General features: G+C 60.3%; 1 protein-coding gene across 7 annotated transcripts in view; it reads right to left on the minus strand.

Moving 5' to 3' along the window:
- BAIAP2 (BAR/IMD domain containing adaptor protein 2) overlaps positions 1-15975 on the minus strand; it is a gene marked incomplete at its 3' end in the record, with an annotated part of 70270 nt that extends 54295 nt beyond the window's left edge. For all 7 annotated transcript variants that reach the window (XM_079726452.1, XM_079726456.1, XM_079726453.1 and 4 more), the window contains exons 1-2: positions 15908-15975; positions 356-431 (exon numbers count right to left, since the gene is read on the minus strand). In XM_079726452.1, the coding sequence (XP_079582578.1) occupies positions 356-431; positions 15908-15961 (130 nt within the window). In that variant the 5' untranslated portion in view covers positions 15962-15975. The remainder of the gene's footprint in view (positions 1-355; positions 432-15907) is intronic.
- Between the last annotated feature and the right edge of the window lie 4912 nt (positions 15976-20887).

The raw sequence follows: 20887 nt of genomic DNA on the forward strand, positions 1-20887 counted from the left end.
ATTCACCCTAGGCCATCGATGCTGTGCAACTGAGAATGAAGTTACGTCACTCTGAGAAAAAGCCCCCGGGGCTAAGATGTCCTTGGATGATGCTTTCAGGAAAGGAACCACCATAGGCCTGAAATGTGCAGGCCGACCCCCCCCAGCTCCAGGGTTGGAACCATTCTGCCACTTTTGGCCCCATGTCCACAGTGTGCGCTAAGCATCATGGCCCTCCGTGGTGCAGCACTACACCTTCACTCTACCACGGTGTGCTTCTGGAAACACCGCTGTCCCTCCCTAATCAGGCCCCAGGAGCTGTCCACCTACTGAGATGTCCTCACTCGCACCCGCGGGCCAGGGACGTCAGTCTCACCTGCCAGTGCCTTCTCGTAGTTCTTGCCCATGGCGATGAAGTTCCGCAGGCTGGGGTTGAACTGCTCCATGATGGTCTGGAAGAGAGCAGGGAACAGCATCAGGGGCAAGGCACCCGGCGGCTTGGGGGCCTGAACGGCGAGGGGAAAGTCCCACAAGCATCACATGCGGGGTCGAGACCACGAAGCCATGGCCGGACCCCGGGTCCAAATCCCAGCTCTGCCCCTGTTGAATGTCCTTGGGCAAATGCCCTTCCCAAGCCTCAGTCCTGACACCTGTACAATGGGGAAAAGAACAGAACCTGCTCCATAGGGGCCTTGCAGGTTAAACAAGTGAGCACGCGTACGACACATGGGGCAGCACCCAACATACATCCGGCGCTCAGATATGCTGCGTTGAGGTGCCATTACCCCATCTGGCAGGGCTGTGTCAGCGAGGAAGGTCCCTCCGCAGGCCACACACAAAAGTTCATCGCTGCCTGGAGCCCCCTCCCACCACGATCTTCACTCAGCACATCAATTACCAAACGTCAGCTCTGATTAGAGCAACACACAGCCTGACTGCAAACACCACACGATGAATAATCCAGCAGGCTCTGGATCCACTCGCCTGATGGACTCAAGTCTTGGTGCCAATACCACTAGTCCTTAGACTGAACAAATTAGATTTTCACTGCGAAGGCCAAATAAATGTTTTAATTACAAGGCATAAAAACAGGCACACACAAACAACAGCCAAATTTGAGCTCTGCTGGGTAATGTAGCCTGATGGTTGGGTGCCAACCCCAGCCAGCGAGAACACTGCAAGGAACTTCTAAGGAAAACCCCATCTCGGCCACATCCTACATCTTCAGGTCAATTATCGTGATATGTGTCTGATCTTTCCGCAGGGTAAGAGAGAAACGTCGCCAGGGAGGGGAAGTCACCTGGCCCTGTGGGCAGACTGCAGAACCCCAGGTGCTTCTGCATGAACAGAGGCAGTGCCTGTCCCATCCCGGCCAACAGGCCAAAGGCAGCCCCGGCCCCACGTAACACCCTTCCATCCCTGCTCCCGGCCCTCAGCCAGCAGGACCGACATGGATTCCGAGAAGGGCTGTGGGATCTGGGCTCCAGAAAAACCCACTTCTTCTGTCGCCCACCCTGAGGAGCGGCCTGCAGTGCCAGCACAAAGAGGAACAGAGGCCCGCGCCCAAGGGTGATGAGACCCCGAGCCTGAGCCACCACCTCCTGCCATCCAGGGCTGGGCGCCCACCTGCTCTACGCCGTGCAGGGCACCTGGGAAGGAGATACACCTGACACATGCCTGAGTCCAGAGGGCAGGTGCACCTTCCTTTCTGGACACAAAGTGGAGGGCACCTGCCAGGTGCTGCACCAGGGCTGAGGCACACGGGGGGATGCAGCAGTGACCCCATGGGACAAAGTCCCGAGAGGGAAGGTAGGCCCACGTCACACACCGGGCAGGACCCCGTACCTGGAGAACGAGACAGCAGGACACGGCTCAGGGGACAGCAGGGGAGAGAAGCATGTCGTAGAGAGAGGAGGGCTGCAGGCAGGAGCACGCAAAGGCCCCGAGGCCAGGGCCTGCTGGTGTCAGGGACAGGATGCCCAGAGCAGGGTAAAGGGTGGCGGGAGGTTAAGAAGAGGCAGGAAGTGTGCAGTTAATGGCCCAAACCTACTGCCTCGCAGCCCGTGGCAGGGACACCTGCTTTCCCGGAGTAGGATGGGAAGCCGAGGGTCGATCCAACTACATTTCAAAAGGAAACGTACCCCTGACTGCTCCAGGGAGCCCAGGTTGTAGCTGTGGGAGACCCCTCAGAGCTGCTCAGAAACCTAAGATGTGAAGGTGGATCAGAGGGCTGGCTCCACTGAAATGTGGGATGGGGTCAGGGGGCAGTACGAAGCTCAGTGGTCTGGGGACGACTCTGCAGTAGGGAAACCAAGTCTGGATGCATCCAGTCCGAGGAGTGCCCGGCAGTCAGGCCAGGGATGTCACGTAACAGGCAGCAGACGAGGGACTGGCGTCCGGGCAGGGCGCGGAGGGGAATTCAGTGTGGGGCTGTCTGCCAAGGGTGTATGCACAGGCTGGCTGAGCCCTCAGCCTCGCTGCTCAACGCCACCCAGACCTGCGTCGGGGCAGAAAAACACTGGAGGGCGCGTGTGTCTGCTCAAAGGAAATGGACCAAAAGCAGGGTATAGACCCAGTAAGGGTGGCTTCTGTCCCCGATTCTGGTGTTCCAGACATGCACACGCACGTATGTGTGTGTGCTCGCGCGTGTGTACAGCGTTTCAGTGTAAGATGTATTTTTCGCTGCAGCGATGGGCACAGGGCTGAAAAGGGCCCTGGGGTGGATGTATGTGAGGGCACACCTGGGCTGCCGAGCTCTAGGACTGCAGCCCCCGCCCACCCCGGGGGCAGGAGAGGAAGCTCCCCAGCTCCCTCCCTAGAGACCCAAACATCCTCAACGACAGCAGGAAATAAGGCAGCAGCCGCCCAGGCCAACAAAGGGGGTCACCTCGGCAGCCCACCCACGCCCGCCCAGTGACACACGGGGACAGCCGCCAGGTTTCGCTTCCTTAGCACAGCTGCTGAGCTCATGCACGAGGAATGTGGGAGCGAGGGGCAGGGCAGGAGGGGTGCTGGGGTGTCGGCCAGGACACCTGGCCAGGGCACCGCCGGGTCACACAGGTGCCGCTGACTCGCCTGCCTGGAGGCAGTGGCAGAGGCATAAATGCTGTGGGGCTGGTGTCCCAGGGAGGCCCTCCTTCCCTGGCCAAAAGCCATTCTTCCTCCCGGCCCCTCCCAGATGCTGACCTGGCCAGAGAGCGGGCTCCCACCCCCCTCCAGGTCACCGAGCTCCTAGAACCGCGACCACCAGAGACCGGCCAGGTCCAAGACGACCTTGTCAGAGGGACCCTGGTGGCCCAAAAAGGGCCTAGCCCCTCTGGTGAGGGATCCTCTCTGCAGGGGACTTCTCTGTGGGAGGGGGCCCCCAACACCAGGGGCCTCTCAGAGCCTGAGTCCATCGCCATCCTAGGGCTCAGGCAGAGGCATATGGACCCAGGGGGCTGTGCTAGGCCCATGATGGGCCCAAACCCACCATCAGAGGCCCGGAGTGGGGCCCTGCCACACCCACTGCAAGTGAGTGCTCCCCTAACCAGGGGCCTGCGCAGCCCCTCCACGCACCGGGGGGCCCTGGGAGGGGAAGCCGGAAGCCAACAGAGGCACTGTTGCCACGGCGAGGAGGCCGTGGGGCTCTGCTACACATTACCCGCCCCACGATACTTTTTCAGAAGTGATTGAACGACGGTGTCTTTCCATGGGACTTGTTACTGGAGGGATGGAGGGAGCGGAGATGCAAACCCCAAGACGTCCTCCCACGGCACGTGCCAGGGCGGGAAGGGGGAGACCTGCTTACTTCCCAAAGGGAAGGGAATGCGTTGCCTTATCGACGCCAATGGGGGCGTGTGCAAACGAAGGCCAGGCCAGGAGGGTGGCCTCCCTGCACACACCTCTCTGTGCCGCGAGGCCATCCTCATGCCTGTCGTGCAACTCAAGGGCCTGGGAGAGGCTCTGCATCCTGAGACCACTTTCCCGCAGCCGGGACAGAGATCCGACAACGTGGGCAGCAGCCAGTGCCTTCTCCAAGCTTGACACCTGTGCTACGCAGACGAAACCAAATCCCTTCAAACGCCATACCATGGCACGTGGCGACTGTGTGTGTGACCCCCTTGCAGGGGGCATGGGCCAAGCACTGCGCTCAGCATCTTCTATCACTCCTTGGTTGGCTCAGTATCTACGAGGTTCCCTCAGGAAGCTGGGCTGCCGCAAGGGCTCCCTGCCACCCCACCACACAAGCGCCCCAGCAAGGTCAGGGAGAGGAGGGATCTCTGCTGGACACCCTGGCAAGCTCAGGCACGGTTCATGGTGGCCCTCTTGCCGAGATGTCCCCAAGCTGGATGTCCCTGCCACCTCTGCAGTCCCAGGAATCCGGGCCTTAAACCAAATCTCCAAGGTAGGGCTGGCCCGCCCACCCCCACCCCGGGCCCCCAGTCCTGCATGTCCACAGGAGCCGATGGGAGGGGCCAGGCCTGGCTGCAGGGGCGGTGGCGTCAGCACCCCAGCAGCCATGAGTCCAGAGGCCTCCTGCCTGGCCGGCTCCTGGGCATCCCAGCGTCTGCACAGTGACGCCCATTTTGATTGACCTGGATCACGGGTCTGCCTGGCCCGTGAGGACAAGGGGCAGCGGGACGCCCCTAGCCCCAATTTGGGGTCACAAGGAGAGAGGGGCCTCCGTCCAGGGACTGTGGTCCAGCCGCTCCCACGCCCGAGCCAAGGGTCTGCCACTCGCCAGCGCGGGAATTCTATTTATCCCTCACAGCTCTGGTTCCTGGCGACAGCTCCCCTCCAGCACTTTCCTGGCAGGGCTGCCACAAACAAAGAGCAAAGTTTCTCTGCTGACACAGGGAAGTGACGTGCCTCCTGCTTCCCCTCCTGCCCTCCTGCGGTCAAGGAAGGCAGGGTGGGGTATGTGCCTGCGTCCAGTACACACGTGCGTATGTGTGCATGTGTGGGTGTGCACGCGTGTCGTGGTCAAGCCAGGTCGTATCCTCCCTACACAGTCGACGCCTGTTATAACAAACTCAGGGGATGAGACCTCGCTGGACTCCATCTGCCATCTGGGGAGGGGCGGCCTTACACCCCATCACCCTGAATCCTCACTGGACTGGTGGTGGGCGCCGCTGTCCATTTTGCAGATGGATGGAGAGAGGCTCGGGGAGGCTAAGAGCCAGCCTTCTGGGTCCTGGTGGAGCCAGTCCCGGCTTCGACTGCAGGCTGGCCGCACCACCCAGCTTGTCCCTTTCTCCACACGGGCCTCAGTGCTCTCTGGACGGGTCGCCGAGGCAGGCAGGACAGGACCAGGTGCCACATAGCAACTCCGCCTGCCCTGAGCTCCCTCACGAGCCACGTTCCAGCAACGTCAGAGCAAGGGCAAGGGCTGATGCCAGGATACCTGGTCATCTGAGGGGGGGGCCTGGTGCCTGCCTCATCCACTCTCCCTTGACACACGGCCTCCAGCCTCCCAGGGGCTTGGTGCCTGGCTACCCCTGACCACCTGTCCTCTCATCCCACCTCTGTGGCAGGAAGAGCAGGTGCCAGCTTTGCAGCCAATAACCCACATCCAACGCAGGGCCACTGTCCAGGCACTGCCAGGGGAAGGTGGCAGCCGTCCTCCAAGGGAGGCTGTCCTTACCTGCTGTAACTGCCCTCCACAGGAGCACCAACTACCTGAGGCTCTGGACAGAGGGCCCAGCTCACACTGCAGCTCTGTATGACTCCCGCCTCTGCTCCCCTATAATAACTGGGACATCTGTCCTGGGGACCATTCTTAAGGGAAGAAAACCAACTGGAGCAGTTCAGTGAGTGCTGGGAGGGCTTCCTGGAGGAGGCAGAACTTGCGCTGGATCTCTCTTGGTTACAGCCAGAGAGAAGATAACAATGGGTCTGCACTTGACAAAGTGAGTGGACACAGCAGCTTCCAGAATGAAATGGCCTGTGAGGTGAGGATAGGACAGTCAAAGCTGGTGGTGGCTGCAGAAGAGTTCCCCGAACGAACAAGAACAAACCAAGCAGGGATCAACTCCGGCTGATTTCACTTTAACAGCACTAGGCCTCCCTCCCCACGTCCTCCACGAGACGGCCCCCATGGGCCATGAGCCCCCCACAGACCACAAGAGCACCCCTCCCCCGCCCCCAGGCATGCATGTTCTCAGCCCAACCACTTCCAGCGGGGACAAGGGCCAGGGCCCCACCAGCGCACAGAGAGGCCAAGCTCACCACAGCCTCTCAAGAAGGGTGCACAAAAGAGCATTTGCAGCAGGACCCAGCATCAGGAACCAAGGCACCCATGCTGCCCAGGACAGTCCCTTGCCGCCGAGCGAGGGGTAGGCGGTGGGAGCACAGGGGGCGCTCCAGCTGGCCTGGCAGCCCGGCCAAAGGGTCGCCCCGGGGCGTGAGAAGCTGACAAGCGGCCCTGCAGCGAAACGGCGGTTCTCAGCCTCCGCCAGCTTCTGGGGAAGCTGCCAACGTTTGAATAAAGTGACAACTTATGTCTTTGGCACGGAGCCCAGAGTGACACCAGGGAGCATGGCGGCCTCCCACGAGGAGGGACCAAGGGGCGGGTGCCCCCTCCCGTCACCCCTACGGCAGGGGGCCCAGGAGGCCCTGAGCCACAGGCTGGGCGACACCAGGAAAAAAACAAAATTCTGGTCAACGCTCAGGGCGGGACCTTTCTGGGCCCCTGCAGGGAACGGGCATAGGCCATGCAAGGTGAGGAAGGAGCAGCCAAGCTCCCACAGCCCCCGAGGCCCATCTTCAGGGACCGAGCACCACCACCGATTCCTGGGGCTGTGGACACCCGCCTCCCACCCCAGCTCTCCCTCAGGACCTGGATCCTCAGGTGCCCCCAACCCAACTGACCCCTCCTGGAATAGGTCTTGGGGGCAGGAAGCCACAAGTGGGCTCAGGTTGGGGAGGGGGCCAGTGAGCGCCGGGTGGGGTCTGTCCCACTGGGAGAGCCTCCCCCTCAGACCAGGAGCCGCGCAGCAGGGTCCAAATGCGGGCCCCACCAGCCCAGCCACTTCCTTCCTATCCAGAGGCACATCCGGCCAGTCCTGACTTCAGAGGGGCAGGACCCTGCAAGGCCCCAGACGCCTTCCAGCATCCAGGCCCTGCCACACCTGCCTGACTTCTCAGCCCTGCCCCAGGGCACGTGGCTCCCCACTGCTTTCTGTCTGGGAGTCAGCGCTGAGCTGGAGCCCAGGCTGCCCCAGTCGCTTTCACGGTGAAACCAGTGTGCTCCTGGGGAAGCCCTCACAGCATCATGAACTGAGGGCTGCCATCTGACTGAGGAACAGGGAAAACCTTCATGGGCCCGGAAACACACACGTCCCTGTGATTCACACAGCAGCACCCAGGACGACCCCCCACATACCAGCCCACTGCACCTTGAGGTGGGGGCCTCACGGCTGCTGGGTGTCAGGAACTGAATTCGTCCTCTAAGAATTCATGTGTTAGGCCTAACCCCAGCACGTCATTGGTGACTGTTTTTGCAGGGAGTCTTTACAGAGACAATCAAGGTAAAACGAGGTCATCTGGGTGGGCCCCACTCCCACAGGACTGGTGTCCTTCTAAGAAAAGATCAGGACACAACACTTAGAGGGAAGAGCATGTGAGGACACAGGCAGAAGGTGGCCTGCACACGCCCAGGAGAGAGACCGCAGGAGGAACCACCCTGCCCACACCTGGATCCTGGCCTCCAGGCCTCAGATGAGACACACCTCTCTGTTGTTCAAGCACCCGTGGCGCTTTGTTTGGCTGTCCGAGCAGACCCAGTCGCTGGGCCAATCCCCACTTGCCCTATGAAGGCCCAACCATCAGTTCTCTTATCATCTGGTTACGGCTCAACTGGTTAGAACATTCTAGGGCCACTGACCTGTCCTTGTCCCCGACAAGGCTCTGACCCAAGTTTTACAGGGCTGGGCTCCCCGCTGGACGAGGAACCTCGATGAGCAAGCAGGGACACAGCCCCGGAACACTCTGGAGCTGCTTATCCTCCTGCCACCCTCCACCGGGAGGGATGAGCCAGCTGGGGAGGCTGTCATGCCGGTGGGTACGCAGGCCACTCAGCACCCGGGAAATCAGACAGCAGCAACAGAGGCCTTGGCTGGGCCTCCCTGCCCTCTCCACGGACTTCCAGCTCCTCCAAGAACTTTCCATCCTGAAAGCTACAACCATAGCCAGCCACTTACCTGGCTCCCTGTGGCCAGGAAGGGTTCTCTGGTTCCAGCTAATCACGAATGAGAAAGCGGTGGCACAGAAAACCCTCGCCCGCAGCCCGCAGGGCTCCCAAATGGAAAAACAGAGAAGCAGGATTGAAGCCACAGGGCCCAGCTCAGGCAGGCCTGGCTCTAGGCCTGGCTCCAACCCCGGCTCAACCGGGCACCCGGGATGGGCTGCGATGTGCTGCTTCACGGCTCTGAGCCTCCCCCACCCGCTGGGACACCCAGGGCCCCTCGTGAAGCAGGTTTAGAGATAATGAGGTCATACACACCACTCCCAGCATGGTGCCCGGACCGAGCAACCCACTGAAGGTTCTTCACGATGATTCAGGATTACCAGCCAACTGCAAAGCCCAGGCGGCCACGGCACCTCCCACAGCGCAGAGCCAGAATGAGAGCGTGAGATGGTCCAGCCCCTTCACCCAACTTCATGGTCCCCTGCCCAGCGGTGCCTGTACGAGAAGCCTGAAATCAGGTCTCCTGCCGGGGCTTGACTGTAACCCCTGGCTGCCTCCCTGCCTGGGGCCAGCAAGGCCCTGGATCCCCAAGGGCAGGACTGGCCACAGCCTGAGAACCATCAGTCCCTGGACTGCAAAGGATGCGCCTTCTGTGGGAGGGGCACGAGGGAATAAACAGAGGTGTGGGCAACAACTGCTTCTGCCAAGGTGTTGGCTAGGGCAGAGGGGCTTGACTTGCCCCACAGTGGGCTCAGAGGGGCAGTGGGTGTGGAGGGGCCCCCGGTCCCCTCCATCTGGGGCACATCAGCACCAATGCAGGCTCTACCACACCCCCTTCTTTTAATAGCCCCGCTGGAAGCAGCAAGGCCACTCTGGATCAGCAGGTCAGCTCTGCCCATGCTTAGCTCCCAGAGATGCAAATGCCCTGCTGGATGGAATTCTAGCTCCCAGAGGTGGGGGGCACAGCCTCGCCTCCACAAAGCTCCCACCCCCATTCCAATATCTAGATGTCGATTTCTTTCACAGCACAGACACCTGTGAAATCCCAGCACGTTTCACAACCTGTTACATGTGTGTCGTCACCCGGCACAGGGCTGCTTGGTGACTGTTCCTGGCACCGCTGGCCAGGGGCAAGCAGGGACATTACATCTACAGACCACTTAGCGAGTAAGAAGGAACAGAGATCCTGGCTGTTGTGGGGAAACCTTCTTTGGTCAAGAAACAAAATGCCAGCAAACAAAAGTGGCAGAACAAGGGTTTGAGGGCTTGGAAGAAAATCCCACAGCCATGCTCAGGAAACCCATTTCACTAACACCTGGACAGCCAGAGGTGAGGCCCAGGTGACACCCTGACCCTGATGACTGTGAGCTGAAACAAAGTTCCAAAGAGTCAGACTCTGAATCCAAAGAGGTTTTAGAAAAACCCTACCAAATTAATTTCATGTCTTTATTATTATTTATTAATTTATTTTATTTATTTTATTTTTGGCTGCATTGGGTCTTCGTTGCTGGGCGCAGGCTTTCTCTTTTTCTTTTTCTCTTCATTGCAGTGCCTTCTCTTGTTGTGGAGCATGGGCTCTAGGTGTGCGGGCTTCAGCAGTTGTGGCTCACGGGCTCTAGAGTGCGGGCTCAGTAGTTGTGGCTCGTGGGCTCTAGAGTGCAGGCTCAGTAGTTGTGGCTCACGGGCTTAGTTGCTCCGCAGCATGTGGGATCTTCCCGGACCAGGGCTTGAACCCGTGTCCCCTGCATTGGCAGGCGGATTCTTAACCACTGCGCCACAAGGGAAGCCCTATGTCATGTGCCTTTGACATACGACTTTTAAAAAACCTGTCCAAGTAATTCTAAAAGAACTGTTTTCATAACTAGAAGATAAATATCCCAAGCAAGAAAAAAAGCACTCTGTTCCCATTGTCGGCCCGGATTCCTCCTTGTGGTTACAACCTTTCCCAGCCCCTTACGGCACAGGGTACTTGTGACCCAAGGGCGCGGGTCCCTCTCTCACACACAGGCCCCGAGGGTCTGCAGGAGGCCCTCGGGATGCTCAACTCACAGCCCAGGGCGTCAGGACTGGCTCCACCAGGCCCCAGACAGGCACTGGAGCTGCAAGGGGAGCCTGCAGGGGCCTGGGACCATCCTGGTCATTGTGCTCGCTGCAGGAGCAGAGCCAGAGGGAGAAAAGGCAGGACGCCCCTGAACTTCCCACAGGACTGGAGGACCAGACAAGACCTCCGAGGAAGAGGATGGCTCCTGCGGTGAGAGTTGGGAGGAGGGGCCAGAGGCAGCTGGAGGGGCCAACCTGCCACCCCACTGCCCCTTGACAGACAGAAAGGGGTCCTGCTGGCACCCACTGGATGCTCACTCGCAGGTGCAGACCCCCTGCCTGCCCCTGAGGTTTCCAAGGTCACCTCTTAGAAACAGGACTCCCATCAGGCCCTGCCTTCACACCACCAACTGACCCCTTGGGCCCCCAGGACATGGCAGGACCAGGTGCTTCTGGCTAACACCCTAGTCTGTCTTCAGGCCCTGAGAAAAAGGAACTCTGCATGGGGGACAGGAGCCTGCCACCGCCTTCAGAACTTGCGGGGGTCCTGGGTCACTGCTTGTGGAGCAAACAGCTAAGAGAGCAGACCCACGACAGAGACGGTCACAGCGAGCAAAGCGAGAGCCCCAGAACCAGAAACGAGGTTCATCCATTCCCAAGCATTAACACACATGTGCTGGCCACCCTTCCCCCATAGTCAGGGGCCATGTGGGTCCTGAGTCACCACACCTTGCTGCTCGGGAGCACGTCAGGTAGGGACAAAAGGATCTTCTCCAATAAGAGAAGCCTGGGTGCCAACCTCCTCCCAGGCCCGCTGGCTGCAGCCCTTGGGAACCCACCTGGTGGGGGAAACAGGTGCATACCCTCGTGCGCCCTGCACCCTCTGGATGGGGCCCCTTGAGTCATGTCACAGCTGTGCAGCTCAATCAGGGCGCAAATGAATCAGAGCTGCGGGGTGGGGGAAGTACAGGGCAGGCACAGTCCACGCCCGCCTGTAATTACCACGGCAGCAGGCAGCAGACAGTAGCAGAGTGCTGACAGCCCCACCGGGCATGCTGGTGCAGTGTGCTCAGCGGGCACAGGCCTGCACCATAATGAGGACAGCCTCCCCACTCTGAGGCCTCATGGGAAACTGCCCGAGCACAGTGGCCAGGAAGGCCACATGGGGTGGGCCCTGGCCCGGTGCACTTGGGGGCCGAGGAAAGAGGACGGGAGCCAGCCAGCGGCCCAGGGCACCCCCCACCAGATCACTGCTCAGGTGTACCTGCCCTTGGAGGGCAGCCCAGGCAGCGCCCGTCCCGGGGGCCATGCAAGGCTGAGTGGGGACTGCCGAGTGACAAGGCCAGCCCTGCCCGCCCATTCAGTCCTGTGCGGGGCTTCCCTGAGCAGCACCCAGACCTGCAAACTGGGGGGAGTGCCAGGAGGGCCTCGGGCTCCCTGCCAGCCTGCCTTCCCGCCCGGGGGGGACGGGGCCCTCTGTTCAATGGCCTGTCCTCTCCCGAAAGGCCCCAAAACCTGGGCGGCCCAGCCAGCACCACCTGTGCCGGAGAGGGAGGGAGAGAGGGAGGTGGACGGACCTGCTGGCTCCCAAGGAGCTCTGGCCTAAAACAAGGTGGCAACAAGCACGCAGCTTCCGCAGCACCTCCCATGGCCCTCCCCACTGATGCCCGGAGAGCCCTGGACCAGTACCCGGAGCCTCAAGTGCACATGGTCTATCCCATGAACCGACCAGCCTCCCCAACAAAAGACACGTTCTCCAGGAGAAACCAATAGGGATGGCAGCGCAGGCAAAACACTCCTGGCCCAGTGAGGAACTCTGCAGAGCCACCACGCCCCAGGCACCAAGCCACCTTATGACCATCAGCAAACTTCGGCAAGGTCCAGCAGCAACCTCAAGGATGTGACCTGGGCACAAGCAGCTGCTGAAGCCAGTTGCCCAGAGATCAGTGCAACAAAGAAACTGCCCTGGCTACTCCAGAAGGGATGGAAGGCGCAGTACTGCTGCTGCGCTGGTGGTGGAGAGAGTGGGTACCACACAGCGCACTCCATGGAAGGGCAGCTCTGAGTCCGCGCAGGGACATCAGGCCCCTCTTTTTATGGGAAGCTTCTACCCCAATGCGGCACCCCTGAGGCACCTCAAGCAAAACAAAGCACCACATGCACGCACATGCGTGCACTCATGCACACACGTGCTCACTTGGACACAGACTTGTGAATATACCAGCAGGCACTTGCATGCATGTGCTCGAGCTCACACACGTCTGCACACACGTGCACACATGTTCCTGGTCACACAAGCTCACACTCACATGCACACACACAGCCCTCAGGTCTGCTCCCCAGCAGGCGTTTCTGTTGCCAAGGAAGCGCGTGTCAGAGCATCCACTTCACCATCCCCAACGGGGAGCCGGCGGAGCTCTGTCCACTCTGGGCGCCAGGCTTCTGATGGCGGCCAACAGTTTGGTGTGACTGCTGAGCAGTGGAAGGGGGTCTAGGGTCAGCAGTAGAGGACCTGGGCCCTCGTGCTTCCCTCTGCTCCCACCTGGAGGAGGGTGGCGGGCAAGGCCTGGCCAGCAGTGGGCTCTCACTTACCAGGTGGGGTCCCTCCTGCCAGCGCTGACGCCCACCACCTTGCACCAGTGGTGGCAAACCTGACCGACTCCAGCTGCAGGAACCTGCTGGCCACAGCAGCCTTCGCAGGGTGGGTACGCAAGGCCAGGCCAGCTTCCCCACACAGCTGCAGAGTGAGGACCACTGGACGGCCTCTGGTGACCAAGGCCCAAGGCCCACGACACCCTGAAGAGCCATGCCTGAAGCTTTCCCAGAGACTTCCTTCTCCTCAGGCTGTCCCCCACCATCCCACATCCTCAGGACAGGATGGAGACCCGTGGTGCTGTTCCTACAGAAAGTGCCAGAGCCACCCCCCTCCAAGGTCATCGGGGTGCCTGGAGCCAGGGCTTCTCTTGAGATACAGGACCGAGAGAAAAACACGAACCTGACAGTCACTCTCCTGAAGCCTGGGTCTAGGGTCAGCTGTTAAAGAAGGCCCTCTCTCTCCAGCATGAGGGGATGCTCGGCGGCCTCTCCCAAGAGAGCTGCAATTTGGGCTTAATCCTGAGCAGCAGACTCCCCACCCCGACCCGCAACTCTGTCCCTCACCCCAGGCAATTACCCAGGGCTGCCTAAGAGCCAAGTCCTGGGCTCCAGGCTCTGCTGCCTGCACCCCCATCCCTTGAGGGGCCCAGCCCAGGGCCTACCCCAGGAAGCCCCCAGAGGGCTTCAGTCCCTGTCCCTGCACCCTCGGTCTGAGCTCTCAGCAGATGTCTGGAAACCATTCCATTTCTCGCCCCTTCATCTTCCATGAAATTCACCGAGGACACAGCTCCCACGGGAACCGGGCCACAGGGAGAGAGATTAAATCCGGCGCTAGGGCTTCTTCCAGGGAAGAGAATCAAAACTGTACATTTTAGTCTCGCATTTTTAATCAGCAAGGCCAAGGACAAGCGTCCCCATCGTTCCCTTCTCTGACAAGACAAACACCACTCCGAACTGCAGTTGATAAGACACAGGGGCCAAAACAAACAGCTGAGCTGCAGCTTGGGGTGACACCAAGCAGGGCCACATCTCAGCCACTCTCCCACAAGTTGCCAACCCAGGCACAGAGGCAGCGGCATCCCTGGACAGAGCAGAGGACCAGCCGGACCAGGCTGGGTGCGCACACGCTGGCTTTGGCTGTATCCTGACTGTGCCTCAGGTGGCCTGGTCTCTGCCCAGCCAGTGTGCTGAAGCTGCCCAACCTGTCCTGGCTCTGCTGCAGAACCAGAGCTCCCAGTGACAAACCACAAACAGTAAGAGCGCCGCACCAAAAACCCACCAGTCAGGTCGCAGAGTGGCAGGGGAGCACCACCCACAAACCTACCTGCCCACGGGCTCTGCAGCCGTCACCGGCCAAGAGTGTGTGAGGTGCCCAGCCCTGTGGACACCCACTTTCCGATGTGTCCAACGTGAAAGTCCTTGGTCTCAGCCACACCTTCCCATGGGAGCTCTGTCATCAGCTGACCCACCGAGCACAGACCGCAGACTAGCCTGTTGAACGTGTGCCCCAACCCCCAAAAGCTCGGATCCTAACCGTTTTCTGCCACCATCCTGCCGACAGATTTCACTTCAGACCTACAGACAAATCACAGCTCCATCCTGAAGCTGCTCAGCTGGAACAACACGCCTGACTGCTCGGTTATAAGTGTTTTATTAAGGCTGATCATGGGATTCCCCAGAGCAAAGCCACGCCACACACTCCCTCCTAATTTTCGCAATTAAAGTTCCTGTTTAGTGGTTTCACTGCAGAAGCAGGGAAAACAGGGAAAAAAACACCAAGCCAGGCATTTCTCTTCTACCCCCTGCAATAATGAGCAAGTCGAAATAGAACTAATGACTAATAATTTAATAAACCTCCCTCCCCTGAGAGCATTTACAGAGCAACACGACCAAAAACCTATGCCACCGACTCTACGTGAGACAAATATAAAACCCCCAAGAGCTGTTCCTTTTACGTGCTGCTTCTTCGTCAGTCTCCTGTTTACCAGCACCTCTAACATGGCTTCAGAACTGACTTAGTCTACCCTGACCCAGCTTCAGGATTCTTCCAGATGACCTAGCTACAACTTTAAAAACCTTTATTAGCAGCCATGATTGCCTCCAGCCGCGCCGGACTCCAGCTGAAAGCTAACGGCCCCCCAGAGGCCTCCCCCCGCCCTCCCCCGCCGCGCGCAAAGAGGGCTTGGCAGGCCGCTGGCTAAAGAGGCACAGCGTAGTTGTTTAACACAATTAGAAACTGTTGCTCTGCCAGCGCGCTGCAAACCCACTCCGCCGCCATGAACCAGCCGCCGCCGCGTAAATACCAACTCCGAACCCCCCACCCCGCCCCGCCCCCGACCACCGCTTAACCCCGAGGCAGAGTTTTGAAACAGAGCACGGTTTTGTAAGAGGACTCCGTGGACCGCCCAAGGAACGAATCTCCCGTGAGGAAATGCTGCCGGGAACAGCCCTGAGCCGCCGGAGCCTGGGTCTGTGCTGGTGGGGGCGGGGGTCCAAACCGAAAAAATGGATGCTAAGAAACTGAAACTCGGGTGTCTGCCCACGTGCACACAGGCGCAAAACCTGCCGGGGCGGGGGCGACGAGGGTCCGGCGGGCACACCCGCGTTCCGCACCGGGGGCTGCGAGCCGACTCCTCACACATCAGAAGCCGAGGCGGGCGCGCCAGCCTCCTACACAATTAGTCTTCTCCCTCCGCGGTTACATAAGATGACGGATTATCCGTCCACCCATCGAAGCTGCCCGCGCGCGACCTCCCACCCGGCCACGTCCACAGACGCCCGGGAAGGAGTTGTGGAAAGGAAAAGGCTGTTGAGAAAAAAGTGCCCGAGGCTTGCGTAACCGCGCCCGGCGCGACCACCACGAAGCGCAGAGCGACGAGCAGCCACGACCCCGGACCCCGGCAGACCCCGGACACCGCAGCCCGCGCCCGTGCCCCCACCTCACTCGGGTCCGAGGGCTCCGGCCCCCGGGAGCGCGGGGGCAGCAGGGGGCTGTCTGGACGAGGGCGCCCGCGCCAACTTATGCCGGGCCGGTGCTGGGTCCCCGCGGCCGCGCCGGGAAGACCCCCGAGAGCCCAGGGACCTCCCGAGAGGGCGCGAGCGCGCGGGTGGCGCAGAGCTCACCTTGTAGACATTTTCCGTGAGCCGATGCATCTCCTCCGACCGAGAGAGCGACATGGTGCTGGCCCGGCTGCACCACTGACCGGAGCGGGGGCGCAAGCAGCTGTGACTGCGGACGCAGCGACGACTGCGAAGGCGAAACGCGCAGAGCCGAACCAAAAGCGCGGCGCCCAGCCGGCGTCCGCCTTTATAGCCGATCAGGCCCCGCCCCCGGAGGCCACGCCCACCGCGCGCCCGCCCCCGCCGCACCCGGATCTCCGCCCCCGGCCTGGCGCCCCCGCCCAGTCGCTGCTGCTAGGCAACCGACAGGCCCCGCCCCCGAGCCGCCTTTCCCATTGGCGAGTTCCGGAGCCCGGGGAAGGGGGCGGGGAAAGGGCGTGGCTTGTGGGCCGGCGTCTGGCAGCGATTGGCCCTTGGCGCCGTCCATCGCGGGGGAGGAGGCGGAGGCTCGGCGCAAGCTGGGGCCCTGGGAACAGCCTTGGGGGCCCGGGCGACAGCCGGGCTGGGGGCGGGGAGGCGGGGGCGGGGTGGCGCAGGAAGAAGGGAGCAGAAGCGGGGGGGCACGCCGGCCGCGAACGCGCGTGGGGGAGGCACTCAGCAAAGTGGCGAGTCGGGGTGGCCGGGTCCTGGGCGCCGCTCCCCCGAACGCGGTCGGGGTCGGGCGCCCTCGCTGGGTAGGGTAGGGTCCCTGGGCGCTCGGACGCCTGCCGCACGGGCTTGGTGAAGGATGGTGAGAGGCCGCCGCTGTGCCCCGGGGGTCCGGCCGCGACCCGGCATTTTAGGAGGTGAGTTCACTGGGTGGCTGCGATCCCCGGGCCAGCCCTTCTGGGGAGGGAGGACCCAGAGGGAAGTCTCGGAGGAGGGAGGACCCTGGAGAGAACGCTGGAGAAGGGTAGACCCTGTGAGGGGTGCATCTTGAGAGGGGCTTGAGGCTGGGATTCTGGAGAGGGGAGGGCCCTAGGTTGCAGAAGATGACTCTGGGGAGGCGGGATTTGGGAGGCGGATTCTGGAGGGGGTGTGGGGAGAGGATCCTGTGGGAAGGATTGAGGGCGAACGCTTAGGGAAACAGAGGACCCTCGTAGTGGCAGAAGGTCCTCTTTGGGGGGAGTTTCCTTGGGGAGGGAGGACTCTGGGGGGGGGGTGGGAAAACCTGGGGGAGGGGGAACCTTCCTAGGTGGATCAAGGGGTCAGAGATGCCTGGTTTTTGAAGGCGATTCCTGGGAGGTTCTGCTGAAGAAGCTGACCAAGTTGGCACAGAGGGTTCCGTACAATTCCCTTGGAGAAATATTTACGTAAATTAGACTAACGTAGAGGAATTAATTGCTTTATATCGTAAAACACCAGATCTAAGTGTTTCCCTTTAATTAAACCTGACACTCTCTGCCAGCATCCCATCCCTGGACAGTCATCCCTTCAAGTGCAGGTGCCCCAGGAGACAGACTCCCCCCTCCTCGCGCCCCACCCAGACAGGTGGGGGAGTCCAGAAGACAGCAGGGACATAAGACAGGTTTCTTCCACAGGGTCATTGACTTGAATGGACTACACTCTACTTCACATGGATTCGAAGAAAATGGAAGGGATATTCAGGAAGCATTTGCCTTCTGTCCTAACCTCCAGCCTTCGTTCACAGAGATTCTTCTTGGTTTAATTTCCTTTCTGCTACCAGCCCCCGTTTCCTCCTTTTTATTGCTTGCAGTGTTTTAAGGTAGATTCCGGTGTAAGTAATTTCTGGGATTCTTTTGGTTGCAAGTAACAGAAACCCAGCTCAAACTGGCTCTAACAATGAGGGCGTTGTTGGCTCAGGTGACAGAAGTCAGGCCCGTCTTCCTCCCCCAGCTAGCTTTCCTCCAGGCCAGCGAGATGCAGCGCACGCTTACATCCTTCCAGCCCTAGGACTGACATCCATTGACCTGCATGGAGTCACGGGCCAACATGGAGCTGGGTGGGTGCAGGGCAAGAGCTGTTGCTCGTCGGAAGGGAGTGGAGTGACCAGGACCAGGGGAATGGTGGGTGGAGGCTGGCCAGAGAAAACAGGGTCTCATCACTCTGGGAGGGGAATTAGCCTGGGGAGAATTCTCCTGGGCTGTCTGCTCCCATCAGCCACAAGACAGTAGAGAAAGGAGAGGGGCCTCACCAGAAAATCTTCCATGGCCCGGAGCCCCGCCCCACCCTCTAGAAGGTCCTGCTCCTGACTGCCCTCCTCCTGCCCAACGGGACGCACACATTTGGTAGCAGCTGAGGCAGGAGACGCACTCAGAGCCTGGCCTGCCTGATTTGAGCTAATTGCTTTGCAGCCTCACCTCTGGCCTGCACCCTCCAGCTGACAGCTGGGCAGGAGGTGAACAGCCGGGAGGGAAGCCATCAGTCAGAAGTGTGCTCACAGAGCACCTGGGGCGAGTGAAAATAAGCGCATCGAGCCCAATAGCACTGAGAAACGCGGGGCTGATGGCAAGTGCAGAGCAGGACTGGCGAGGGGGTCGCACCTGGGCCTGGAGAACCGCAGCGAAAGTCCGCCCCCTACCGGGCGGCTTCCCCCAGCCACCAGCCTGCCGAGGTGCCCAGCACTGGGTGCTCACCCCTTCAGCTGCAAGGAGGAGGTCAGAGCCTCGGGCCAGGAGACCACCAGTGTCCTCTCAGGCCTTTCTTAGGTGGGAGGCCTTTCAGATGGCAGCAGTGTCTGGGCAGGGCTAAGTACCACAAGTGAGGACCTAGAGCCTGAGCAGTGCCCAGGGCCAGGGGGTGGGCTGGGTGCCAAGGCAGCCCCAGTGCCACTCCTGGGAGTCAGGAGGGCCTGCTTGTCTCGGTACCTTTACCAACCCCACCTCCTTCCCTTCCCCTGGACTCTGAGAGTTCGTCGGGGGGCTGTGGGATCTAGTGACTTGCCTGGAGGTTGGTGGTCAGTGCCGCGGGAGTTGTTTAGACTTGGGGTCAGGCCCATCCCTCTCCAAGACCAGTAAGAAGCCATTGTCATGATGGAGAGGCTTTGCTTTTCCCGCCTGCTCTGCAGGGACTAGCAAGAGGGCCAGGACCAGCCAGAACACTCAGCCCCCAGCCAGCACCCCAAGCCCACTGCCCTCACCCGGACCAGGGTGTTGTTCCTCCTGCACTACTCGGGGTCGGGGAGCGGCTTTCTATAAATGAGCAGCTCATCAGGAATCACTGAGAAAGCAGATGGGCTGGAATCTGCCCGCTGCCGGTTTCCCGTCACTTCTTACTGCCAGTCCTCACCTCCACGGGCCGCGCGACGAGGGAGGTGTGTAGCCATGGCGACCCACAGCACCCCACTTCTGAACCCGAGGTCCCCCTGCCCCGTGCACCGGTGATGGGGCCTCGCACACACAGGGTGCCGAAGAGGGGTCGGAGGCAAGAATCTGACCACGTGGTGCTGCGGACACTGACCCCGGGTCAGCTGACCCCAGCATGGGTGGCCCCGGAGAAAAAGGCTGGAAGCAGGGAGAATCAAAGTGCATCTCTTCATCAACTTATTTTTAGTTGCGTTATGTAAGTGGTTTCATTTCAACGTCACGTAGGGAGGGGGGGTCTCAGATTTAATTACAGGATGACAGCCTCTGCTTTTCAAGCAAGCTGTTCTCCTGGCAAGGCAGGCACAAGGATTTGTGAATTTTTGCTAAACAGAAGGAGCCCTTTCTGAGGTGACCGCAAAACTTTGAAGGGTTTTCACCACCATCTCTCTCTCTGACCAGCCCAACCCGGTTTCTGCTGAGCTTGGCCTAAGGGGGTGGCGATGTGTCTCAGATCACAGGGAAATTTTGTGCCTGTCAAGGGAGCTGTTTCTCCACCGCCCCCCTCCTCCTGGCAGCCTCCCCGTCTCTCTAAGAGAAGAATCCACCCAATCAGAACTCCTCTTCCTTTTCTCCTTCCTGGATTAGAGCACTTGTAATCAGTAACCAGAAAGTTCCAGAGCAGGAGAAAGCGGAGGCATGGACACTGTCTCATCTTCCCCATCCTCTCTGGCCATCGCTGCCTCTTCCTTCCACGCCAGGTGCTCTGGGCGACCGGCCCGGGCAGGGTCACTGGGCAGAACTGTCCAACTTGTGTCCAGAGTACTGTCTTTTTGGTCCTCGGCCCACATTCTTCACACTGTCGGCGTTGTCAGCAAGAAGGCATGAGGGTGCCTGGAGCCAGAAGCTCCGGGGTAGGGGGAGGCCTGTGTCCTGCTGTCAGGAAGGTAACCTCAGCGGCTTCTAGCACACTGTGGCTTTGTCCAGCATGAGGCAGGGCCGTGTTGCCTGCCACAGGGCGAAACCTGGCATCTACCCGGGGCTGCTGCTGATGGCATGACCACCGACTCGGGGAGCCAGTACCCGGGGCCAGTTGCTGGGACAGCAGCAGTGTGACGGCCATGGGGGCCTGGGTAGATTCCAGGCGGGCAAGTTACCTGAGCAGGGTGTTGGGAGAGCCGAGGTGTAGGTGGCAGAAAAAGCACCGAGAACTGTGCCCAGCACGTGGTGAGCCCTCGGTGTGTCTTAGAGATTGTCATCGTCAGTGGTTAGACAGGACCTTCCAGAGAGCACCTGAGTGCCCATGAGAAAGCACGTGAGAAGCTGCCCTTTACAGCGGCTGCTCCAGGAGACCCCCAGCTTTGGTGTGGGATGCGCGGCGACTTTCAGAGAGCACAGGTGCCAGGAAGACGTTGACAAGCACACCTCAGCCAGGCCAGCCAGGCCAGGTCTGCAGGGTGAGCCACGGGGACCGTACGTGGCCTTGGCGTGCTGAGAAAGGCACTTCGCCGTACTCTTCCTCCCAAAACCTATCACGCCAGGCTTATCCTGAGAGGAACATCACCAATCCCAGCAGAGGGACAGTCTGCAGATCCCTGCCCAGCACGTCATCTGAACCAGGGAAGCCTGAGACCGTCCTGGCCAAGAGGAGCCTGAGAAGGCATGATGACTAAATGCCACCTGGGGTCCGGGACGGGTCCTGAAGCAGTAGAAAGACACGAGGTAAAAACTAAGAAAACCT

Source organism: Hyperoodon ampullatus, assembly GCF_949752795.1.
Source record: "Hyperoodon ampullatus genome assembly, chromosome: 19".
Taxonomy (NCBI): domain Eukaryota; kingdom Metazoa; phylum Chordata; class Mammalia; order Artiodactyla; family Ziphiidae; genus Hyperoodon; species Hyperoodon ampullatus.